This window comes from Eulemur rufifrons, chromosome 16 (genome assembly GCF_041146395.1).
Source record: "Eulemur rufifrons isolate Redbay chromosome 16, OSU_ERuf_1, whole genome shotgun sequence".
Classification (NCBI taxonomy): domain Eukaryota; kingdom Metazoa; phylum Chordata; class Mammalia; order Primates; family Lemuridae; genus Eulemur; species Eulemur rufifrons.
The window spans coordinates 39907029-39932036 of record NC_090998.1 but is presented as its reverse complement, the minus strand read 5'-3'; the positions used below and the strand labels follow the sequence as shown (position 1 = coordinate 39932036).

The following is a 25008-nucleotide window of genomic DNA, read 5'->3' as shown; positions in this document are numbered from 1 at the left end:
CTATATATATAATTTTAGCTGTCCAAATCATTTCTTTCTATTTTTAGTAGAGTCGGGGTCTCGCTCTTGCTCAGGCTGGTCTCGAACACCTGACCTCAAGCGATCCTCCCGCCTCGGCCTCCCAGAGTGCTAGGATTACAGGCGTGAGCTACCATGCCCGGCCTCTTGCCATTCTTAGAGTAGACAGAGTATACCTGATTACTCTCCACCATTCTCTTCCATCTTTCATTGACAGATGAGGAGATCAAGGCATATTGTTTTTTATAGTGCCTATTTATTACAAATATTCTGTGCTAATTAATAAGTACGCTCCTCTTTTTCCTTGTCACAAGAACCTTATCATACTTCTTTTCTCCTACTGTGTTTTAGAGGTGACTAAAGATTTCTCTCTCTCTCTTTTTTTTAACAGCAGAAACCAATGATAGCTATCATATCATACTGAAGTAGGAGTGGGGCATTCCATGCTCAGTGGCTGCTACTTCCTTCACCTCTTGAAAATGGCCCTCTTGAAGGGGTTTGTGAACGGAAATTGGAAGGTCTGCAAGGAACCTGACCCATCTGACTGTGTGTTGGGGGGGAGTCCAGGCCATGGAGGCAGAATCCCAGCCTTCCGTGTTAGCCCTTGCTCTTGTGGCACACACAGATTACTGCCCAACGTGCAGTTCTGCAGCTATTTCTTAGTTAAAATTTCTGAACCCTGTTGTTGAATATCAATAGAAACTCCACATCATTTAGGGTGTATGTAGGGCATAATAATGATGGGAATTGTGTGATATTTAACAGAAAGATGTTAAATTTTGTGATATGGAGCCATGTAAATTTTTTTCTAATATAAAAATGAGCATCTATATTCATAAGACTAGGTTCTCAATCTCTTTGTACTGGTCTCAATGTACTGGCATCTCTGATTTTTGCCATAATTGGTCTCTGAAACTTTATCAATGAGGAGAAATACAGAGATAGAATTTGTCTTTTGGTTCCCCTGTGATACTACAACTAATGGTAATTTTAGCTAACATTTATTGAGCCAGGCAGTGTGATAAACTCTTTAAATGATTATTTTGTTTAATTCTCTTATTAACCCTGTATGCAGTAGGTGCTATAGTGATCCCTCACTGAAGATGAGGAAATGGAGACACACGGTGGCTGGCTGGGTAACAGGCAGCCAGCAGATAGTCAAGCTGAAATCCAAACCCAGGCAATCTGGCCCTTATTAGTCAGTATCCAGTACACCCAATGCCACCCTTGATAGCCTGTGCTCACCATTGTTTATTACTGAGGCCCTCTGGGTGAACAGGACATAACACTGAGTGTGAACTGCGGAATTAACCACTGAAAGAGACAAACCACACTTAAATAATGATGGACAAATCAAGACCTACAAAAAATGAAAACATAGATGTTCTTTAAGTGTCATCAGTTATTGGAATCACAGAATTTGAGGTGGTAAAAAATTTGGGATTACCTGTAACTCCCAAAATTCACTGTTCTTGAATGACATTGTCAAACTATTTATTAATGAGTTAGTCCGGTCCCTGCTTTCTGTTTCCCTGCTCTGCATCTTCTCTTGGTAAAGGAAGTTCTTTTACTCATGCAGTGTTTTTTTTATATAAGCTTTATAAGAAATGCATTCCTGTCCCATTCACACTCCTACCATATGTTTTTATTCTTACTTAAGAGTGATTGTGTGTGTGTGTGTGTCTGTGTGTGTGTGTGTGTGTGTGTATGTAAGTGTGTAGCATCATGGGTCTTCTTTTTTCACCTGTACAGTTTTACCCAGAAACACCTTTTCAGATTATATTGAGGTGAACCAAGATTATGTTCAAAGATTCTGTACTGGACTTGAATTTGTGTTTGTGTAGTGTGTGTGTGGGTATGTGTGTGTGTATGTTTAAAGCGTTTGATAAAGTTTAAATGTTTTTTATACAGAGATTTTTGTTCATTAAAATTAGCCTGCATCATGGTCTTATTTCTCTTGGTTTGAAACAAATTGAAAACAGAAAATTAAGTCAATGACTTGTTTAAAACTGATGTGGGTAACCTGACATATTAGGCCAAAATGCTTTTTTATTGAATGATTACCAGATGTCCCCATTTGGAGGAGACATTTGTAGTTGTATTATATTCCTAGGACTGGTTGTCAGCTTTAGTGAAGTCACTTCTCAGCAGGCTGCTATTGGTTTTGTTTTTTTTTTGTTTTTTTTTTTGAGACAGAGTCTCACTCTGTTGCCCAGGCTAGAGTGAGTGCCGTGGCGTCAGCCTAGCTCACAGCAACCTCAAACTCCTGAGCTCAAGGGATCCTGCTGTCTCAGCCTCCCGAGTAGTTGGGACTACAGGCATGCACCACCATGCCCAGCTAATTTTTTCTATATATATTTTTAGCTGTCCATATAATTTCTTTCTATTTTTTAGTAGAGATGGGGTCTCGCTCTTGCTCAGGCTGGTCTCGAACTCCTGAGCTCAAACGATCCGCCCACCTCGGCCTCCCAGAGTGCTAGGATTACAGGCGTGAGCCACCGCGCCCGGCCTGCTATTGGTTTTTATTTTTTTTTTTCTCTAGTGTGTTTGGATGTTGGGATGGGACGGTTGTAGTAGGTGACTTTTAAGATTTCTTCCAAATCTGTGAATTTATGACTCTTGCTTACTGTAAATTATGCATAGAATATTATTAATATAGTCACTATAAATTATATTACTAATTTTTACTTGAAGTCACGTTGTTTTTTTAGAGTAGCCTTCAAATTTAAGGAAATGAATTTATATAACCCTGTAATTATAGGTCCTTAAATTTACTAGAAAATCTTTTAGGCTTTCTTTAGCTCCAAAAAGAAAAAAAATTATTGTACCAGTGCTATATAATTGGTAAGAATTGGTATAGTGTCTGGGCACTATGGCTCACGCCTGTAATCCTAGCACTCTGGGAGGCCAAGGTGGGAGGATCGCTTGAGGTCAGGAGTTCGAGACCAGCCTGAGCAAGAGCGAGACCCCATCTCTACTGAAAATAGAAAAAATTAGCCAGGCATAGTGGCACATGCCTATAATCCCAGCTGCTTGGGAGGCTGAAGCAGGAGGATTGCTTAAGCCCAGGAGTTTAAGGTTGCTGTGAGCTATGATGACACCACTGTACTCTAGCCAGAGCAACAGAATGAGACTCTTGTCTCAAAAAAAAGAAAAAAAAAAGAATTGGTATAGTGATAAGGCATTGTAATTGTTCAATTTGCTTTAAAAAATTACATGCTTACTATTGATCCTTTCAATTAATAGCTTTTTCAGTATGAAAGTAATATACAAAATGATAAATTCAAATAATAAAGAAGGGTACTATATAACCTTTGCCCCTTACCTCTTAGTCCTACTCTATAGAGGTAATCATTGCAAAAAATTCTTCTACCCATCACATATACACACACACACATTCTCACACACAAATACTCAGATGGGCTCATGTTATACTAATGATCCACAATTTGATGTTTGTATTTAACATATCTTAAACATCTTTCTCTAGTAGTAGAATTTGTAGTTCTATATCATTCTTCTTAAAAATTGGCCGTTCTCTATTGATGCCATTTAGGTTAAATACATTTGAACATGCATCTTGATGAGTTTTTTGTACATATCTCTAAGATATATTCCTAAAAGAAAAAGTTTTATGTTTTTAACAATATGACAGTTTATCTTAAAATTAAAATAGATGGTTTAATATTTCCATATGAGAAGCAGAATGGTTAGATTTTAGGCCCTTTCAAGAAGTAGAATAGCATCCTATCTGACTTACCATTGAGTACTGTTCCCTTGAAGTATGTAAGTTCAATGTACAAAAATCTGTTATAAAGACTTGGTAGTTAAGAGGAGTTATTGAGAAATAAAAGGAGGAGGGTCATTGCAGAATTCTAAGGATTACTAGTCACTACATGAACTGTGGCTATTAAGTAATAAGATTGTTTGTCCAATATTATGGCCCAGTAAGAATGTTTGCTCATGTAAATGATTATTTAAGAAGTCATTGGCTGGAAAATGATTACAATACAACAAATAGAAAATAACCTAAGATCTGAGAAAGCGAGGTCCACATTAAGGGGCAGACATTCTGATTTCTGGAAGTCAGGCACTGTCAGGCACTGGGTGTGTTATGAGGGCAGAGCATGATGTCACCACTGAGCTGGAGGTACATGGGGCAGCTTGGCAAGTGAAGAAGACCTGGGATAATGGAACTAACCATTTCTAATTTATGCACAGTAGAGGAGTGTTCTCAAAACCCTTTGTATCCCCAAGTATTCTGAGAAAGTCTTTTGTGTAGGGTTGCTGCAGAGATTTGGACCGCCTTGCAAACCACCATGGAGGATTGAACAGAACTTCAGCATTTAGTCTTAAAAGTAACACAAATTTAGAGTACAAATATTTGAAGCGGGACTGAGTTTCTCCCTCTTCGTTGTAGCTTTTCTCTCTGACCAGACTTAATAATTCCAGACAGTTTGAGACTGGAGAGCCATAGTTGAAGAACCATTTTATCATGTTACTGAATCATTGGTCTGCTTCCTTGGCCACATATGATTCCTCTACAGGAATTTGATCTTTTATGGTCCCTACTGGTCTGTTATGAGGACTCCAATCTCAACAGGAATGGCACAAATGTCTCACCTAGCTGCATCATTTATATACTATTTCATTGAGAGCAAGCCTACATCATTCTTTTGCTTCTCCTATAAATGCTCTGTTTTCTTAGTTGTGGATTAAGGCTTTCTCTACTAGAATGTTTACTTTTAGTTTGTGATTAAATTTTTGTTTCATTATACCAACTCCAAAATAGAATGAGCTGGGAAAGATGCCATATGCGACATGGGAGTAATGCCACCAGCACCTGTTTTATTCTGCATACTTTATTTCTCCTTGCTTCTTTTAATGACCTTATATTTCACCTTCAACCTTGAACTTTCATCTATTTCCACTTCCTTTTTCTTTCTACATCTTTCCTCTTCATTTCCATATTCCTCTGTGTTGTTCCTTATGAACTTAGGTCTAAGATAAAATCTACAGTGTTATCTTGGAAATTTCAAGTAAGCCTACCATTTGCATTTTCAAAGTCAGAGATTAAAAAGTTGCATATGAATTAAAGTTTTCAATTGGATTAATGTCAATTATAAGGGAGCTTGCTATTTAAAAATAATATTATTTATTGTCTTATACTATTTTGTACTGTATGTGACCTTTTGGGACCTGAGTTATAAGTGGTTTACCTATTATGTGAATCTATGTTTTCATATATTAGATTTGCTTAAGATGATGTACACATTCCTCATTTTAATCACTGCAGATTTCTTCTTTTCTTCTTGCGTTTTCATTTAAGGATTTAGTTAATATCCTCCTCTAGACATCTTTATAACCTTGCTTCAGACTTTCATTCACCTACTTGAGCTTAAGCTTGCCCTCTCTAAATTCACAACCCTGCACTCTACTCTCAAAACTTGCTGTTACTTTGCTTTTATAAATGGGGTGTGTGTATGTGTGTATTATGCACATATTTAAGTAACTTTGTGTATATCCTTTTTGAAACTTTCCTTGATGCCATTTATACAGCTTTTTTGCTGTTTGTGCTTTCAAATTGCTGTGGTATTCTCTTTTTCCCAGATATACACATATTGATATCTTTCTCTTAGTATGGAATTATTTACAAAGAGGTGCCTGTCTCTCTAGATCTGGAATATAATGTAAATTAGTGAAGTAATATACAACTTTGGGCTAAATCTATGGGTTCCTTTCCAGAAAAACAAATACAATGCCTTAGATTTTTATCTTAACTCTTTCTCTAAGAAGTTCATCACATAATATCCTCTGCCCTATTATTTTCATCTCTCTGGGGAGTATATTCTTATTTATCTTTTGGTGGTAAAGGGTAGTTGATACAATGTATATATTTTGGTGCCTGGTAGGCCTGTTTTCAAATCCCACATCTTGCTCTTCTGGATGTGACCCTGGACAAAATCTCACAAGCCTTAATTTTATCATCTTAAAAAGGAGATAACACTTAATTGATAAGGTTGTTGGAGAGATTAAAAGGGATTATGAGCATAATACACAGTTTTATTTTGTATTGAATACTGTACACCTATTCAGTTATTCAGTAAACTAAAGACACTACTGATTATAAGATCCCTTCCACAAGCAGACCTAACTGTAATACTGACATAGAAACACTGCCTAGGACTGACCTATGGTTTTCATCTGTGGCTGCCATTTGCAGTGCCCGCTCTAGGTCTTATGTCTTTTCTTCCTATTCTTCTTTGACTTTTTTGCCCCTAAAACAGACCACCTGTCTGTGATTTTTGCATTCTGAGCTGGTCCATGCATATGTTGCAGCATGGTCTGGAACAAAGCAGTGACATTTAGAATTGGACATCCAATGTTATTATTAACATAATAATATGTAGTTTTATAGTCTTTGTAGTTTTTGTTATATTGCACTTCAGCTTCCTGAACAGCTGCCAACTGACCTCTGCCTTCCATAGGCCCTGCTTAGGCTAGAAGCAGAATTACAGTTGTTATGGGTAAACTGGCACCATTATAGTATTTTACCTAGTGATTGTATATCATAACAATGAAATATGGTGAATAAGTGACTTTATGATGAGTCGTTGTGATGTTTGTTAAAGGTCTAGATGATCTTTTAACTGATCAAGAGCTTATATTGCCAAATTGAATTTTGCTATCTTCTTAAAGGATGTGCCAACCTTGGTTTGGCTATCTTCTAACATGGTGGCATGAACCAACAAAGCTCTGGCATTGGGGCTGATGGCACCCTGACAAATTTCCATGATTTCTGAAACTCTGGACTTGTAGACATAAGGGACATTTTTTCAGCTTGCTCAACATGGCCATTAGGCTGGTTTTTTGTTACTCAGCCTACTGATTCTATAGAGTGGTCTAAGACAGCCTTCTCTTCCTTTTTGTCTTCTCTATGTCCAGGAAGAACAGAATGATGAACAGACCTTTTGCACAACTGAATAGAAAATTTGTGATTAAAAATTGCTAACATTTACTTGGCACTGACTATATTGTAAACATTTTACAACATATTAGCTATTTAATCTTCACAAAACCCTGAGATACATATTGTTATCCCCATTTTGCAGATGAGGAAGCTAAGGCAGAAGTTACAGCTGAATAGAAAATTTATGATTAAAAATTGCTAACATTTACTTGGTACTGACTATATTGTAAACATTTTACAACATATTAGCTATTTAATCTTCACAAAACCCTGAGATACATATTGTTATCCCCATTTTGCAGATGAGGAAGCTCAGGCAGAAAAGTTATGTACCTTGCCAGGGTCACACCACTAATGAGTGGAGAAATTGGGGTTTATGTTCAGGCAGTCTGGCTCCAGGATCCATGCTCTTGGTCATGTTGTTATATTGCCTCTAAATTTCAGCAGATAGGGAAGCGATCACTGCATGGTACCCTGAGGATTGCTTTTTGTGATCTGCTGCTTTTTCATTTCGCAGTGTTGTTTCCTAGCCTTTTGGAGTCTCTAATATCACCTAGGGGAGAGAACTGGAATTTTTGGCATTTTTTCCAAGCCATCCAACCTCTCTTAATTCTAAAGCTGAGATGGTTTGGTAGCCAGTAGATCTGGCTTCATGGTTTCTTGGGGGCAGTGAAAAATGCACCAGGATTTGGAACCAGCCTAACCTGAGTTTAAATCTAGCTATCCATCCAGTTATCCAATAAATACCTACCGTGCTCCTAAATGTCAAAGTCTGGTGACTTTGTATTGTGTGCTGAGGATACAGTAATCAAAACAATTCCTTGCTCTCACAGAATTTAGTCAAGTTAGAGAAGACAGGAAAACAAATATGTCAAATGGTGTTGCTAAGAAGAAATATACAGCAAGGGGGCTGGACACAATGGCTCACGCCTATAATCCTAGTACTCTGGGAGGCTGAGGCAGGAGAATCACTTGAGCCCAGGAGTTCAAGATTAGCCTGAGCAAGAGCGAGACCCCGTCTCTACTAAAAAAAGAAAAAAATATATATATATATATATACATATATATAAAGAAATTATATGGACAACTAAAATATATATAGAAAAAATTAGCCGGGCATGGTGTCGCATGCCTGTAGTCCCAGCTACTTGGGAGACTGGGGCAGGAGGATCGCTTGAGCCCAGGAGTTTGAGGTTGCTGTGAGCTAGGCTGACACCACGGCACTCACTCTAGCCTGGGCAACAAAGTGAGACTCTGTCTCAACAAAAAAAAAAAAAAAAAAAAAAAGAATGGGTTGCAAAGTTTCAAAGATCAAGATCATGGTAAAAAAAAAAAATTTTTTTGAAAGAAACCACCCAATCAGTCCATCGTATAAGTAGATCACTCAAGATATTTCTTGTATTTTCTTCTTTATAACTTGGACAGGCTGCAACAAGTCATATATATAGCTGAAGACTTAAGACCCCATGAGCAAGGAGAAGGGGGACCATATTCCTTACACGTGGGAGTGTGGTCCTGGCGAAAGGAAAAGGGGGGCTTTAGAAGAGAATTCGTTCAGTCATTGAAGATCATAGCTGAGGGTCTCCTTTCTTCCTTTTCAAAAGACTGCAGCGGCACCAAACTCGCTTTCCCAGGGTCCGCTAGAGCAGAGCCACCGCCTCCAAAGCCTGTTTGCCTGCGGGCTTCGGCTTTGCGGCAATCACCGCCTCCAACTCCCGGCATGCCGTTGGGCGTGGGGCCGGCACGTAGACTCCATTTCCCAGCTTGCCCCAGGGCTCGGCCAGGACGTGCCGGCGCCTATAAGAGCCGGAGCGCTGCGGCCGGAGCCTATTGTTAGCCGGAGCCGGGGCGGTTCTGGGCGTCTGCTGCCGGGGCCGCCCGAGTTGCCAGAGCCGCCCGCCCCACGCCGCCTGCCGGCCGTCCTGCCCACCCACCCTGCCTCCCCGCCCTGCCGCCCTGGGAGCTCCCCGACCGTCGCCGCGGGGCCCGGGACTCGCTCAATCCTCCCTCCTTCCTACCCGGGCTAGGGCGGCGGCGGCAGCGGGGGCGGCAGAGACCATCACGGGAGGAGGCAGCTGCGGCGGGGCCGGTAATGTGCCTGGGGGTGCGGGGCGGAGGGTGCCGCCTCATCCTTTCTCGGGTCGGCCCTCGGGCTGCTGTGGAGGAGTGGTCAAGCCCAGAACCGTGCAGACGGAGGGGTCAGAAATGAGGGAGGCTCGGACGCCAGCGGTCGGGGGGCGGGGAGCTAGAGTGCCGCTGGGAAGGGACGGAGTCGGGAAGAGGCGTGGGAGCGAGGGGCGCCGAGGACACGGGCCTGGACTGCTGGGGCAGCTCGGGGGACACTGATGGGCGGCTTGGAAGCCAGCAGGATTGCGGATGAGGGTTGAGTTCGGAATGGAGTGGATAATGATGTAGGATGGAGGAAAGTGAAGGAAGGGGAGGGGGAACAGAGGAAAATGTGGGAGGAGTGGTTGGGAATTTGTGAGTAGCGGGCAGGAAGGGATGAGGAAGGCTGGGTAGGGGCTGCAGATGATTAGAATGAGCGGGAAGGTTAGCAGGAATCTGAGAGAAATGGGCCGAAAGCCGAAGGATTCAGCAGGGGTGTTCGTTAAAGGGAACTGGTGACTTGACATGTCCCTTAAGCGCCGGTTCCAGATGTCTCCCATTTTTCTGGCGTTGTGTGGGAAAATGAAAGCATCACTTGCCCTGGTTGCTAGCTTGATCTTTTCACAGGCCTAAACACGCAGCCGACTACCACCCGTCCCTTTTAGTGCTGTTTTCTTGCTTCATCCTTTTAAAAGGGTTTTAGAGTGGCAATATGATACACAAACCGTTCTTCAATATGAAATGTTAGAAGTTATTCCCAAAAGACAGCACTGTCCCCTTGTCCTGCAGTTTTCAAGGTAAATCCATAGTTGATTCAGATTTTTCCTTTTCTTTACCGGCTTTTTATCTTGCAAATTTCCAAAGCCAGGATGTTGCTGTGTGCCAGAGTTATAAATGACTGGATATCCTTGAGAGTTAATGCAGCATCATGTTCCAGTTCTCCCACAAAGATCTTGTGTCCTCCATCCGATGGTAGTTTAGCCTTAAAAAACCAAATTCTAACCTTGTGTTAGTGAATGGGTAAAAACTGGGGAGTAGGGGTGAGTGGAGGGTTTTCTTTAAATACCTCCCTTAAACTGGAGGGTGTTCTTTTACATGCTTGATAAGTTCATGATCCTAGTGATCACAAGGACATATGCATCTATGAAATTCATAGTATTTGAGAATCAACCACAGTATCTTGTAAAAGGGGAAACAGGGCAGGTCATCTTATTCAGGTTTATCATAACACTCAGCAGCAAGCCTTTCTTCCTCTAACCCAGCTACAGATGGGAGCCCTGCCGATCTTACTAGAGGTTTTGGCCCCTTGACCTTTAAGCAGAAGGTTAGGTTCCTAGGTTCCCGTTGAGTGGAGAAGCTTTCTCCTGTGAGATGTACCTTGTCTTATTATTTTGGACTCATTTTAACAAGAGGCTTACATTACCTAAACTTTGCAAATACATTCTTCCACAAAATTATTCCTGGGCAGGCCCTCTTGCTAGTCTCACATAGGCTGGCTTTTTAAAATGTGTTTGTTTTGGTGGTTAGGGGAATCCTTACAGGCCTTAAAAAACTTAAATCTAGTACTAAAATACACACATGCTGGTAGATCTGTTTTATTTGGTGCTAGCCTCATGTCTTTTATATGCTCTGGATCTGAACTATTTCATATACCTTTGGGAAATGTTCAGCTAGAACCACTTGAGAAAAGAACATAAGGCATGTAGCCAGAAAGTCTCAGTTGAACTTTCATTTCACTGGCATTTAAAAGCTTTTATAGAGGGTTGCATTATTTTCTCCAAAACCATTTGTTGTTTGAGTTGGTCATTTTGACAGTTAACTGTCAGTTTTGACCTATGTTTCCAGGCTTACCTTGATTACTTACTTCTGTATGGGTAAGTGCTTGGAGTATAACATATAAGTGTATCTCCTGAACAGAGGCACTGATCGTCTACAATGAATAGTTGAGAGAGGTAGGAATGACTGATTTCTGGTTGTGGTTTGGAAGGAGATTAATTTGATAAATTGAAAACTATGGAACCTATTCTAGTTACTATTGCAAAGAAAGATTTCTTCAGGACACTATGGAAGTGGATGGGAGGTTTGTTCTTGATGCCTAGTGAACATCTTTATCTAAAAGTCAAGTTCACAGCAGAGAGTCGGACAGGGAGAGCTGGGTTGAAATTTAAACTTATATTCATTATCAGGACATAACAAATGGATTTAAAAAAAAAAAACAATGGAGTTGATGTCAAAGAAAGTGTTGCTAACAGATGCTGGATAGGGTGAAGAGAGCTAGAGCAGTGGAGTCTCCTTGAGGATTTTCCTGAGTGCCATCCCAGTTAATGGAATACTTAGATCATAGGTCAACATGCATGTTAGTTACACCTATAGTCATAGATTCTGATTACTCTCAGACAGCTTAAGGAAAATAGTTTTCCCCTAAGTGTCACATCTTTTTTCTTTTTTCTCCTTACCTACCTCCTGTCATTGCCCAGAAACCACTATTCTAGAAGTCAAAGTGGGGCAGACGCAGAATAAAAGAAGAAGGGAACCAGCAACCAGCAATCCCTACTGCACCCAAGTGCACAAAAAGTAACCTAAAGAGAAGCCCTACTCCTGAGGGCAACTGGGTTAAGACGATGGAGAGTTTTAGTAACAAAGATGATTTTGGACCATACCCAAGCTTATTGGGGCTTAAAGAGAAATATTCAAAGGAAACCCACACTAACCCAAACTAACCCAAACCCAGAAGGAAAGGGACACTTGAGGAAAGCACGGGAGTGCACGTTTAATTCCAGTCATAAATCTCTGACGCTTCCAGACCAAGGAAAAAGCCACTCATCTAGTAACAGCACTAACTGGAGGTCCGTTCAAACTCAAGTGGGATTTAAGCCCTTTCTGAGAAAGCAGATTTTCAGCTCAATCTGATTTTTCTTGTGGTTGATAAGGTGTTTAATGAGGAGGAAAAATTAAATTCAGTGGTCAACATTAATCTGTGTCTTTTTTTTCATCCTACACATATAAGTTCTCAATTACGAGGGGTTCCCCCCACCCACAGTAGAATGGAATGGGAAATTTATTGATAGGTACCTTTAACACATTGCCAGCCTAGAAAAAAAAATTTTTTTTCCTTGGAGCCATGGTGTTTTATTGAAAAAATAGAATAAAAACTTCAAAAGCAAAATGATTCTAATTGAATGAAAAATTTGTTATTTTTTTATGTTTTCTGTGCATGAGTTATATGCAACTGAAAGATAGTTCAAGCAGCTCCCAAGGCAAAGAGATGTTACATATGAGTATGTTACATATGTTACAAAGAGATGAGTTACATATGCTTTACAAGGCCCTGGGCTCAAAACTAGCATGAGTTAAATACAACTCACATGGCAGTTAATATGTTAAACCTAGCTAAAATCTTAACCCATAAAAAGCCCATGGCTCTGTTCATTCTTACACTGTCCTAAGAATATGCCCTCTGATGGTAAGATCATTAGCCTAAAGAACAGAACTGATACTTTGGGCTTATTTTTAAATTTAATTACAATTCTTACCAAGTACTTGATTATTTTTTTTCCTCCCTGGCCAAATTTATTTTAGGAATGTGCTTGTCTGCGACCTGTGATGGTTGAGGTTTCTTAGGTACATCTTGTGACTTGAATGCAGAATTTGATGAGGTCTGGATAGATTAAGAAATATAAAGTTCTTATTCAGTCTGGTTGACTTTGTAGAGCTGATCTAAGAGCAGGCAAATCGCTTCCAGGAGACACAGTCCAGAAAAACAGCTCTGTAGCAGGCATCTCTTGACACCACAGTATATTCTGGGTAGCTGCTCTGCAGTAATGCAGCCCTGTCGTTCTGGGCAGTGTTGTTATTCCTGCTGCATAATTAGCAACTAGTGAGATCATAGTCTGGGGAGATTCTGGCATTACTGAGGCAGAGCAAGGGAGACTTCTCTCCTCATCACACATGGCTCTGGCTCTGACAGCATTTCTGCTGAGCAGATTCATGCCCTTCTGGAACTTAAGTCCCAAGACAGAGAAGGAAAAAGATTTATACCTGGGAAGTGGACTGTCCCATACGCCTCGGTTTTGTGAAGGCGTGTTGAAAACACTGTTTGCTGTATTGATGTAACCAGAGTAGATTGTCACTTCTTTTGCTATTTTCCCCTTGCTGATTTCTTTACAGAGAGCAAAAGATTGTAAAGATAGGTTTTCCTTGAATGGGATGATGATAAACCGGATGAGCTGTATTTCATGGAGTGTATGAAATTGGGAAGGATTCTGGGTTTTGAAGCCAATGCAGATTCTTTAGTACCAAATTTGACCTTTTTAGGAGTCTGGTGAAATACTTTATTCTTGTGAAGATGTAGATAAAGGGTTTTCCTGACTGTGATGTCCTTCAAAATTGAGAGCCTGGAGCTGTATTTCCCAAAGTGTGTTCCAAGAATTATTTGCCCCCTAAGATACTTTGGAACAAACAGTGGGTTCCATAATCAGGTTTGTAGAAACACTACGTTCTATGTTTTCTCCCAGCCTTCACCATCCTCATCAGTATTATATATTAAGAGCCTCTAGTAGGTTTTGCCATAAGCAGTTTTCTAAACTCTTTTGACATAGCAGTCCTATGTCCATGTGAAAGCTATAAATGTCCTTGGAATTAATGTATTTAAGATACACACTTTGGGAAATGTCAGGCTATATTAACACTAGGAAAAATAACTGGGTCTAGTCTTGGTTTAGGCATAGCCTAATTCTGCTTTGGATCCCCAGTCCCTCCCACTAGTCCCTTTGAGAGCTCTCCCATGTGATCATAACAGCTACTGTTATCTCTGGGTTAATGAAGCTTAGAGCCCAGCTGGATTGGAACCAAAGGCCTTCCCTCCACTGGGAAAGGTGCTGTTGCTACCCATCTCATTATTCTAAGAGTGACAGACTGGAGGGGCTGAAGGGAAACAAAAGTAGGAGAATGTTAGCTCAGTAGACAAATGACTTAATGAGAAACCAGACATCAGTGCTAGGTCAGGTGCTTGCTTTCTTCAGTTAGGGAGCTGTGTGTATAGACTTGGGAGGGGTCTGGCTTCAGACAGGAATGCTGATTCCTCTTTTCCCCTGGGCAGAATCCTAATGCACCTGGCTAGCCGGCGGTGAGCAGGGGCTTTGGGGCCAACGTGGTGGGCTCCCCAAGGAAACCCCTTTGAAACCAATGGATGCTTTCACGGGCTCGGGTCTCAAGAGGAAGTTTGATGATGTGGATGTGGGCTCTTCAGTTTCCAACTCAGATGATGAGATCTCCAGCAGTGACAGTGCTGACAGCTGCGACAGCCTCAATCCTCCTACAACTGCCAGCTTCACACGTGAGTGAGCTGCTCCCTCCCTGCCTGCACCCACATTCCCCAACCATGAGAGCCCATGACAGCTCTTGAGAGAGCTTCTATCTAGCTTGGGGATTTGCCCTTAATCATAATCTTTCTTTGCTCTTTGGAGGACCTTGTTGCTCTATCATGAACTGAAGTCTGATTTATTCTAGCTGATTTTACTTGTGTTGTGGTTTTTGGGTCCCCAGAATGGGGCTGAATTAGACTGAAGAAGGAGAAGTCCAGGACTCTACCCTTCCGTCACCAGAGTCCCACACAGTTCCAGGAAATTGTAGCAAGAGCAGGACATAAATGCTTACTGCCTAGACAACTGGGCAACTCCAGACTTACTTTTTTAATTTTTTTATTTTTTTGAGACAGTCTTGCTCTTTTGCCCAGGCTTCATCCTAGTTCACTGTAGCCTCAAACTCCTGGGCTCAAGTGATCCTCCTGCCTCAGCCTCCAAGAGTAGCTGGGACTACAGGTGTGTGCCACCATGCCTAGCTAAATTTTCTACTTTTTTGTAGAGATGGGGTCTCACTCTTGGTCAGGCTGGTCTCAAACTCCTGGCCTCAGATAGTCCTCCTGCCATGGTCTCCCAAAGTGCTAGGATTACAGGTGTGAGCCACTGTGCCCAGCCCAGATTTTTAAATTAAGGCTCAATTTAGTTCTTGGAAAGAACATCTGATACTATAGATCAGGGGTTGCCCATGGGCCAAATCTGGCCCACTGCCTGTTTTTACAAATAAAGTTTTATTGGAACATGGTGATACACCCATTGTCTATGATTACTTTCATGCTACAGTGGCAGAGTTGAGTTGTTACAACAAAGACCTCATAGCCCTTAAAGACTAAAGTATTTACTGAATGGCTCTTTACAGAAAAAGTTTGCCATCCCCTGCTATAGATCAAAATGTTCAGTGTTATAGCTCTTTTAGTATTTGTCTAGCAGGTTTTCCAGTTTTCACCAGAGAAAACACCCTCTCCCCCACAAAAGGAAAAAAAAAGTGTTCTATATCTGCATTGTCCGATGGTAGCCATTAGCTATATGTGGCTATTGAGCACTTGAAATGTGGCCAGTGTTACTGAAGAGCTGAATTTTTAATTTTATTTAGTTTTAACTAACTAGTTTTATTTAGTTTTAAATTGCCACATGTGGCTAGTAGCTACTGTATTAGACAGTAAAACTATAGATTGTTATATCCTGAAAAGATTACCTAGAGGTCTTCTTCACAGCTGGTGTCTCAAAATAGATTTTGTGGTCATCAGTTTAGGTGAAGTCAGTCTGGAGGCAGTGGTATGAACCAGCTGAGGTTCAAGGTCCCTTCCAACTGTGCATTTATGATTTGAAAATATAGAAAGTTCTCCAGGTACGGGGAGCACATTTTGGAGAAGAATTGAAAGCTTAGTGGATGAGAAAGAGCCAAGTCCCCAAACAGGCTGCCTCTGGGTTAATAACACCTGTCTGTGCTCCCTTCTCAGCCACATCCATCCTGAAGCGGCAGAAGCAGCTGCGGAGGAAGAATGTACGCTTTGATCAGGTGACTGTATATTACTTTGCCCGGCGCCAAGGTTTCACCAGTGTGCCCAGCCAGGGTGGTAGCTCTCTGGGCATGGCCCAGCGCCATAACTCCGTACGCAGCTACACACTCTGTGAGTTTGCTCAAGAGCAGGAGGTGAACCATCGAGAGATTCTTCGGGAGCACCTGAAGGAAGAGAAACTCCATGCCAAGAAAATGAAGGTGCCTAACGGTTCTGGGTTTGGAGCTTTCATATGCTAAGATAAAGTAGGAAACCATCTAGATTCATTGACCTTTGATTTGGCTGTTGTTCTGGGCATGGAGAGATTCCAAATCTTTCTAATGAAAAGTCTCAGATTTGGAATCAAATCTGCCTGAGATTCCTTTCTTTTCATCTGGCAGGGGAGTCTAGCAGGTACAGCAAAATGGCTTTCCTAGAATCCCCCCGTCCATGCCCTACCCCAACCCAATTTTGTTTTTTAAAGTTTAAAATGTGAATATCTGAAGGCATTCAGGTCTGCCACCCCTGGAACTCAAGGAAGCACAGTTAATTTTCTGTTCCTTGTCAAATGATTGTCCCTTGCCCTGATACATAGAATGAGTTTGGGATCTTTCATATTCTCTGAAAGGATCCTGCTGTTTGTATAACCTTAATCACCCTTAGGTGATACTCTTCTAGGTGCAAACTACAGCATTATCAATAGTTATTTAGACTTGTATAACACGGTGCCTGTCATCTCATACAGCACCAGCTCTTCAAGTTTAGGAGAAAGGGGCTGGGAGAGGACCTGACTCAGATGGCTCTTTATAGCCACCCAGTTGCTATCAGCACTTTTTTTTTTTTTTTTTGAGACAGAGTCTCGCTCTGTTCCCCGGGCTAGAGTGAGTGCCGTGGTGTCAGCCTAGTTCACAGCAACCTCAAACTCCTGGGCTCAAGCGATCCTCCTGCCTCAGCCTCCCGAGTAGCTGGGACTATAGGCATGTGCCACCATGCCCGGCTAATTTTTTCTATGTATATTTTTAGTTGGCCAGATAATTTCTTGTTATTTTTAGTAGAGACAGGGTCTCACTCTTGTTCAGGCTGGTCTCGAACTCCTGACCTTGAGCGATCCTCCCACCTCGGCCTCCCAGAGTGCTAGGATTACAGGCGTGAGCCACCACGCCCTGCCTATCAGCACTTTTTGACACTCCAAAGTCCTCAAAAATTTTCCCCAGAATTCCTAGATCCAAATTTGCTTTAACACTGCTTCAAGCCTGGCCAGGTTTCTTCTGGGCCCAAAACATGCTGACCCATATTAAAACAGGTGGCTGCATTATTTCCAGGGCTGTGGGTGACCCACACCAGAATGTGGTAGAGTTGAAGAACTGGCGGCAGAGGGTGTAGGCTGACCAGATCTCATTCCTTTCTCTCCTTGAGAGCTCTATGTCTACTTCCCTCAGCCTGCTCCTAAAGCCCTACACCTGTTTCCTCACTCGACTGACATTCAGGCATCCTTTCTTCTGTCTTGAGGAATTCCATCACTGACCATATCATCTTCCAGCTGCTATCGCAACAGCTGGACAAATAAACACTTCTCATCAATTGCAATGAAGGCATTCTTCCCTTTCCCTAGAAGAAAACGCCTCTCTCCTAAATCTGGTAGAGGAATATTGTCCTGTTCTATGCCCTTCCCTTGTAGGAATTCTAGGGACAAAGCCAGGCAAACCCAAGACTGAGATATTTATTATTTCTATTATTAGCAAGGATTCCTATTTCTTAGCAAGATATTTAGTGAGCACCAGCAGTGGTGGCATCTAATACATCTTTGTACATCAAGAGGAAACCCTTGCTTTACCTTCCCTAGTTTACTCTTTTCTCAGAAATTTTTCCTATCTTTAGCATTCCATAACCGGGTGTGGTGGCGCATGCCTGTAGTTCCAGCTACTAAGGACTGAGGCAGGAGGATCGCTTGAGCCCAGGAGTTTGAGGTTGCAGTGAGCTATGACGCCACTGCACTCTAGCTGGGCGACAGAGCAAGACCCTGTCTCAAAATATATATATGTGTGTGTGTGTGTGTGCGCGCGTGTGTGTGTATATTTTTTTCCCATATCTTTCATATGTCATCTACTGTTTGTTTTCCTTTTAGATTGTTGTTCTAGTAGCTATTTGGTGCTTTGCAGCTTTAGTTACCTATAATTTAAGAAATACTTTTATTATTATTATTTGTATTTTGGCCTTTTATCCATTTGGAATTCAGTATCATTGGGAATCTTTTTTTTCCCCAAAGAATATCCAGTTGTCCCAGTACCATTTAATGACTAGAAGACTCTTTCCTTACTGATTTGAAATGCCATTTCTATTATGATGTATTAAATTCTCATACCTGCATGAGTTTCTTTCTATTGCATTTCTAACCTCTTTCCTTTTAGAGGACAGCAGGAGGGAGGGTGCTTAGGAGGAGGCCAACCCCGGTGACATAGACAGGAGTAATCTTAAGGTCTACAGAAAGGCCCCTTGTGGTCGGCCTGCCTGGTACACAAATAATAGACTAGGGAACCCCCAACAAGTCCCACTTCTCTCTTCCCTGCTCTGCTACCGCCCCCCAAAACAAATCAACAAACTGAAAAACCAGGTGTGCAGTTTATTACCCAGGTCTGTTGCATCACATCTCTCCCAGGAGTTGTTCCTTTCCCAGCACTACTGAGGCCGTCTGATGAAATAAACCAAAGGCTCCAGTCACTTGGCTTTCCTCCTGCTAGCAGCTTCCAGAGCCCCAGGGATTATGAGGCCTCATTTTCTTTACCTGAATTCTCTAGTGAGTTTTCAGAACTCATTCAGCCATAGATTGTCTTCAGTCTGTCCTTCCAGTGAGATTCTCTTCTTCCCATCTCAGCCCAGAGAACCCAGATTTCTGCCTGTAGATAGTACACTCAGTATTATTTATACCACCCTACCTCTCATACAGCTTTTCTTTGAAGTCAAATAAAAAAGGATTAGAAAGGAGAAAGAATACATTTCTTCTAAGCCCTGGCCCAAAGCGAGGGCATTCTTTGATAGCTGTTCATAATTTGCTTTTTTCTCCTCCCAATAAAATGAAGCTCTTTGGTGCATGCACAGGTAATTGTTCACACTATGGGGATTCAGGTTCACTGGTGAAGACTTGGTAGCCTTGTACTATACTTTAATGTACCCTTTTTCCCTAAGGTAGTTTGAGGTTCTATGAGGCACAAGTTGAAGGGCGTTTTTCAAGGTTATCTATATATTGAAGGAACAACCAGCCATTCATATACCTTTTCCCCCCTGTGCTAGAAGGCAAGTGAGCCTAACTTAAAGGAGACATGTATGGGAATGGAGGGTATGTTTGTGGGAATAGATTATCATCTAGGAGGGAGGATGAGATGGATTTTTGAGACACTTGGACCCAGAAAGGTGATGTCCTTTGTGTTGACAGGGTGATGCTACATAAAATCTATCTTCCCACTTGATTTATTGCCTTGACCTGTGCTATCCATGTGGTAACCGCTAGTTACATGTAGCTATTTAAACTTAATTAAAATTAAATAAAATTTAAAATTCAGTTTTTCAGTTGCCACATTTCTGGTGCTCAGTAGCCACATGTTCGTCCCATCTTTGCAGAAAGGCCAATGGACAGTGCTGCTCTAGGTGATCACTGGGAGGTTGGTGTTGTTAGTGCTCAAGAGACTAACCTTTCCTGTCACTTGGCAGCTGACCAAGAATGGGACGGTGGAGTCTGTGGAGGCTGATGGCCTGACACTGGATGACGTTTCAGATGAAGATATTGATGTGGAAAACGTGGAAGTGGATGATTACTTCTTCCTGCAGCCGCTGCCCACCAAACGGCGACGGGCCCTGCTCAGGGCTTCTGGGGTCCACCGCATCGACGCTGAGGAGAAGCAAGAACTTCGAGCCATCCGCCTGTCGCGGGAAGAGTGTGGTTGTGACTGTCGACTGTATTGTGACCCAGAAGCGTGTGCCTGTAGCCAGGCTGGGATTAAATGCCAGGTCGGTCCAAGTTGGCTGGAGATGGTATGTCTACACCAGGGCTGGGGGTGTGTTGTGGGTGCCAGTGAATGTGGAGGCTGCTGGATCCCCCATGGCTGTGAACACTTCCCAGTTCCACAACCCTCCTCCACCAACAAAGAAAACCAGCATGACAGGATTCTTAGGCTGTGGAGACACCTATTATCTTTTTTGTTTCGCACCTCAGAGGTGACAAGCAGCAGCTGCCAGCAAAGGGAAGAGCAGGAGTTAGTGTGTTTAACATTTAATAACTGTTCCTTAAATACTGACTTACTCCTTGACACAAAAGGAAGCAGGGAAATGAGGTGGCCCTATGGATTCTATCTGCAGACACTATTCACAGTACCTCGACTCTAATTTTGTAAGAATCAAAATAGTTTTCAGAGCCTATAATTCAGGATCAGACTTGGCCTGGCAGAGCTTAAATCCAATTTCCTGAAAAACAGAAAGTATTATCCCCTCCTTGGCCTTCTGACAAGGGACAGTTTAGAAGACATGTTTCAATTGAAAACAGCAATACCATCGCAAAGAATGACATTTTTCTGGAACCTATATACTGAGCACGTGGATGCTGAGTCCTGGTGGTTGGATTTTTCCTAACCAACCTTTTCTTACTTTTATCTAGGTAGCAAATAGCTATAGCAGATCTGGCCAAGTATTGCTCTACAGACTGAAGTCCCATAAGGAATCATTCTGTTACACATAGACTGAGAACATTCCTAAGAATTGGTAGACCTGGAGTGGAGATTTCTATAAGTTGATATCATAAAAAGACACTGTGTATTTGTACATGTTTATTTTTAATTTTTATTTTTTGGTATGTGTGTGTGTTTTTTTCTGTTTGGAATACGAAAGAGAGAGAAAGAGGTAGAAAGCATCTCCTTTCCAGATATCCCTGGTCTGTAAGTTAATTATCTTGGTAACTGCTTCAGAACTAAACCGCTCAACCCTCAGGGAAAAGCAAGAGGCAGTGAAAAGCTGCCCATTACTTGTTTGCATCTGCATTCTAGGCACCTGTGCTTAGTTTCCCCAGAATGTATTGCTTTGGACTAGCAAGACCTTCCACTCACGCTCCCATGCCTGTCATTGCAGAAGGCCATAGGCTTGGGGCCCCGCCTTTTGTTGTCTCAGTAAACCAGGTAAGTTCCGGAAAAGTCTCTGAGGCACATAAATTTCTTCTGTGAGAACTGTCAGCATTCAGAGAGGTATTTCCTGGACCTTTTAACCAGGACCGTTTGGTGTGATTTTTGTCTAATTTTTATTTAGAAGAGGAAACAAAGCCCTAGAGAGAAATGACTCTCTTGAGGTCACACCACTAATTAATGGCTGAGCTGGAACTGAAATGCAAGTGGTCTGATAACTACCATCGGGTGCTCTGTGAGCTCACACCGCATGCTGTTTTTAATTGGTTGCTTTTCTTCTTGTAAGACCTCAAATCCCACTGCCTGTGTTTGCCAGCTAATGTCTTCTAATTCCATTGTTAGATCTGTTGGTCTCATCTTGCCTCAACCTCCTTGTCCCCCTCCTTCAGGTGGATCGCATGTCCTTTCCCTGTGGCTGCTCCCGGGATGGCTGCGGGAACATGGCTGGGCGCATCGAGTTTAATCCGATCCGGGTCCGGACTCATTACCTCCACACCATCATGAAGCTGGAGCTGGAGAGCAAGCGGCAGGTGAGCCGCCCGGCAGCCCCAGACGAGGAACCCTCACCCATGGCCAGCTGCAGCCTGACAGGAGCGCAGGGCTCCGAGACGCAGGACTTCCAGGAGTTCATTGCTGAGAACGAGACCGCAGTGATGCACCTGCAGAGTGCAGAGGAACTGGAGCGGCTCAAGGCAGAGGAAGACTCCAGTGGCTCTAGCGCCAGCCTAGACTCAAGCATCGAGAGCCTGGGTGTGTGTATCCTGGAGGAGCCCCTTGCTGTTCCCGAAGAGCTGTGCCCAGGCCTTACAGCCCCCATTCTCATCCAGGCTCAGCTGCCCCCAGGCTCCTCCGTCCTGTGTTTTGCCGAGAACTCAGACCACCCAGCTGCCTCCACGGTGAACAACCCATCCTACTTGAACAGTGGGCCCGTGGTCTATTACCAGGTGGAGCAGAGGCCAGTCTTGGGAGTGAAAGGAGAGCCTGGGACGGAAGAAGGCCCAGCCTCTTTCCCCAAGGAGAAGGATCTGAGCGTCTTCTCTCTCCCTGTTACCTCACTGATGGCTTGTAGCCCCACAGACCCAGCTGCCCTCTGTAAATCAGAGATGGGGAAAACGTCCACTCTGGAAGCGCTATTGCCTGAAGATTGTAACCCCGAGGAGCCCGAGAATGAAGACTTCCACCCCTCTTGGTCCCCCTCAAACCTCCCATTCCGCATGGACAGTGGAGAGGGCTGTGGGGTGGAGGAGACCTCACAGCAGAGTGAGGATCGGCCCCCTGAAGATCCTTCCCTAGAACTCCCGCTGGCGGTGTGATGTGGGGGTGGAGATTCCACCTCTTCCCGTTCTCTATTTATTCCCTTATTTTATCTAACGTCATTTGGAAACAAAACTGTAGAAGCAGCTGCTGCTCCCATGTTATTTTATTGAGGTCTTTGGGGAATGGGTGGGAAAGGAGTGTTTGTACAAGTATTTTTTAAAAGGGAAACAGTACCAAGGAGACCAGCCCCGGCTTGATGCGGGGATAGAGTCTTGGGGCAGAGGAGGCTGCATGCGTAGTCCTGAATACTGAGCTTTCTGGGCCATTGGAACAAAGACCTAGGATCTCACAGGAGAAGCTGGGTAATTCAAGCAGCTATTCTTCATGTAGGGACCAGAACGTGAGAATTTAAACAGCATGGCAAAGCCCCTTCTCCTTTCCTGAGCTCCAGGTGGGGTACACACTCACCTTTCTCGGTGGTTACTCTAATATCCCATTTTGGTGTATCATAATACTACAATTGGAAATGTCACCTGGTCGAATCTAGAGGAAGGGGTGGAAGGGTCTCTGCTTCTGTACAAGACCTCCAGGATTTATAAAAATTTAACCTGCCTTTTTCTGACCCCCCTGTTTGGTAAATAAGTTACTATTTGACATGTTAGGTGTTCTCTGACCTGTTCCCCACACTGGGGATTCCTGGTCTGTAACTTGAATTGTTTCTTTCACATATTCTTAGGTACTAGAGTTAAACTTGTCTATTTGTCTTTTTTCCCCTCCATTCTTTTTCCTTTGGAGAAAAAGAGCTAGATTGTCTGGGGATATGGTATAAAGAGCCTGAGTCTTCCGTACGTGTCTGACGCTAGCTCTGTCAGGCAGCTCTAGGCTGGGGCTCACCCATCCCGTGGGAGGGCTATGTGGAACATTAACTGTGTCCAAAGGAGGCAGCAGGAACAGGCTGCTGTCTGCAAAGATGACTTTATTTGTGCCATGCTTGCTTTTTCACCCAGGTGTTTCTCCCTCTTTGGGAGATCTGAGCTTTAATGGAATGTAGGATATGGCAAGCTAAGGTCACCAACTAGTTTCTGTACTTTTTTTCTGTATCTACCCTTGTCCTTCCTGGATATTCAGGGCTAGAGAGTTTTTACAAGTCAGTGTAAGTTCAACCCCAAGAATTGCAAATGTCTGTTGGGCCCCTCCATCTTGATGATATAAAAGAACTGGACATTAAATTCTTAAGTTTCCAAAGGATTCAAGTTCTGATTATAACCTCTAATGTCTATAGAATGGAACTCAAGCTGAGTTAAATTCAGTTCTTACCTCTGTCAGGGGAGATACGGTTCCTGGTCCTTATATGTCCAGCTTATTTTCCAAGATCTGCTCCATTCAACACCACTGATTTTTTTTTTAACTAGCAAAGTTATCTCTGCCTCTGTTAAAATGGAGGCAGCGAGGAACAAAACACTATTCTCCAGCACCCTTTATGCCACGCTTCACTTCTGGTATGGCTTATTAACCAGAAAAGAAACAAGTGAAAAACTCTTTTGTATGTGGGAAGATGACTGTTTGTACTTATCTTGCTCATAAAGCCTTTTCTTATGGGCTATGAAGGCCCTGGTGTCTTAAAGCAACCTTCACGTATGTCACAGCATTTTACCTATAAAATCGCTAAACTTAAACTCTGAGCCTGAAAGGCCTTGTGCTTAATACAGATACATTTTTTTTAGTCCATTCTGCCTTTCCTATTCATTCCTATTTTTGCTTGTTTTTTTGTTTGGAGGAAAGTTCTTAAGTACATAGGTCCTTATCTCTCCCTATCCCCTAGCCTGATAAAACAGTTGAGAGTCTTAAGTACCTGAGATGTAGACATTATCCAGAACTCAGCTACACTCCCCTACCTTAGACTGGTACCCTCAAATACCAGACTGAAGCTTAATTGGGAATTTGGCTTTGTGGAGAAAAGAATGTTTGAAAGTTTGTGTCAGAAGGGGAGGATGAGCTCGATATATTCCCTCCAAAGGAAGGCTCTAGCTTAATCTAAGAAGTAGATTCCAGCTGCTCAGTAAGGGACACACTAGCCTTTGGGATCAAACCAGGAATATCAATCTGTAATTATTAAACTCATTGCCATGAGATATTTGATATTCTCAAAAACTGTAATTTCTTAATCTAAGTCCATCCCTTCATTAACTCTACAATTCTGACTCACCAATCCTAAATTGTTGAATGCTAAATATTAACATTTAGCATTAACTGCCTTGTCAAGCAAAGGGCCTCTCTACAACCTAGTCCATCTCATTTCTGGTGCTACCTGAGTTGGACAGAATTCTAGCTCATGGTTGCTAGGAAAGCTAGGCCTCTGATCATAAAAGCAGATAACTTCAGTTCCACTCAGTCTAGGCCTAGATAAAAGGAATGACTCTTATTACTGCAATTCTTATTTTCCAACACTCTTTCTCACATACTGTACACAAGTAGTATTTTCAATGTGAATCCAAAGCTTGTCTGGTTCTCTGAAAACAATTTTTTTTTTTTTTTTGCCCTTTAGGTTCTTTACATTGTGATAATGCTGTATTTAAAGAGAATATTTAAATGTAATATTAAAGAAATATTCAAAAGAATGGTGTTTTATTCTTTATCTT

At 42.4% G+C, this 25008-nt stretch overlaps 2 protein-coding genes and 1 pseudogene across 5 annotated transcripts in view; all 3 read left to right on the top strand.

Moving 5' to 3' along the window:
- The window catches only part of TFCP2 (transcription factor CP2), a 54823-nt gene extending 53082 nt beyond the window's left edge, over positions 1 to 1741 (top strand). For 2 of the 3 annotated variants that reach the window (XM_069490019.1, XM_069490017.1), the window contains exon 16: positions 410 to 1741. In XM_069490019.1, the coding sequence (XP_069346120.1) occupies positions 410 to 447 (38 nt within the window). In that variant the 3' untranslated portion in view covers positions 448 to 1741. The remainder of the gene's footprint in view (positions 1 to 409) is intronic. The other variant, XM_069490018.1, reaches the window with a different exon arrangement.
- A 7076-nt stretch (positions 1742 to 8817) lies between these two features.
- CSRNP2 (cysteine and serine rich nuclear protein 2) lies at positions 8818 to 24987 on the top strand. Of its 2 annotated transcripts, none has more exons than XM_069491404.1 (5): positions 8818 to 9077; positions 14193 to 14429; positions 15912 to 16171; positions 19656 to 19952; positions 21502 to 24987. In XM_069491404.1, the coding sequence occupies exons 2-5, from the start codon at positions 14279 to 14281 to the stop codon at positions 22423 to 22425; spliced, it is 1632 nt and encodes a 543-aa protein (XP_069347505.1). In that variant the 5' UTR covers positions 8818 to 9077; positions 14193 to 14278; the 3' UTR covers positions 22426 to 24987. The 2 variants fall into 2 exon arrangements, with proteins under 2 accessions (XP_069347505.1, XP_069347506.1); XM_069491405.1 differs by having other exon boundaries at positions 8818 to 9186.
- Positions 15348 to 15413, top strand: LOC138397755 (U7 small nuclear RNA; annotated as a pseudogene).
- Positions 24988 to 25008: the final 21 nt, after the last annotated feature.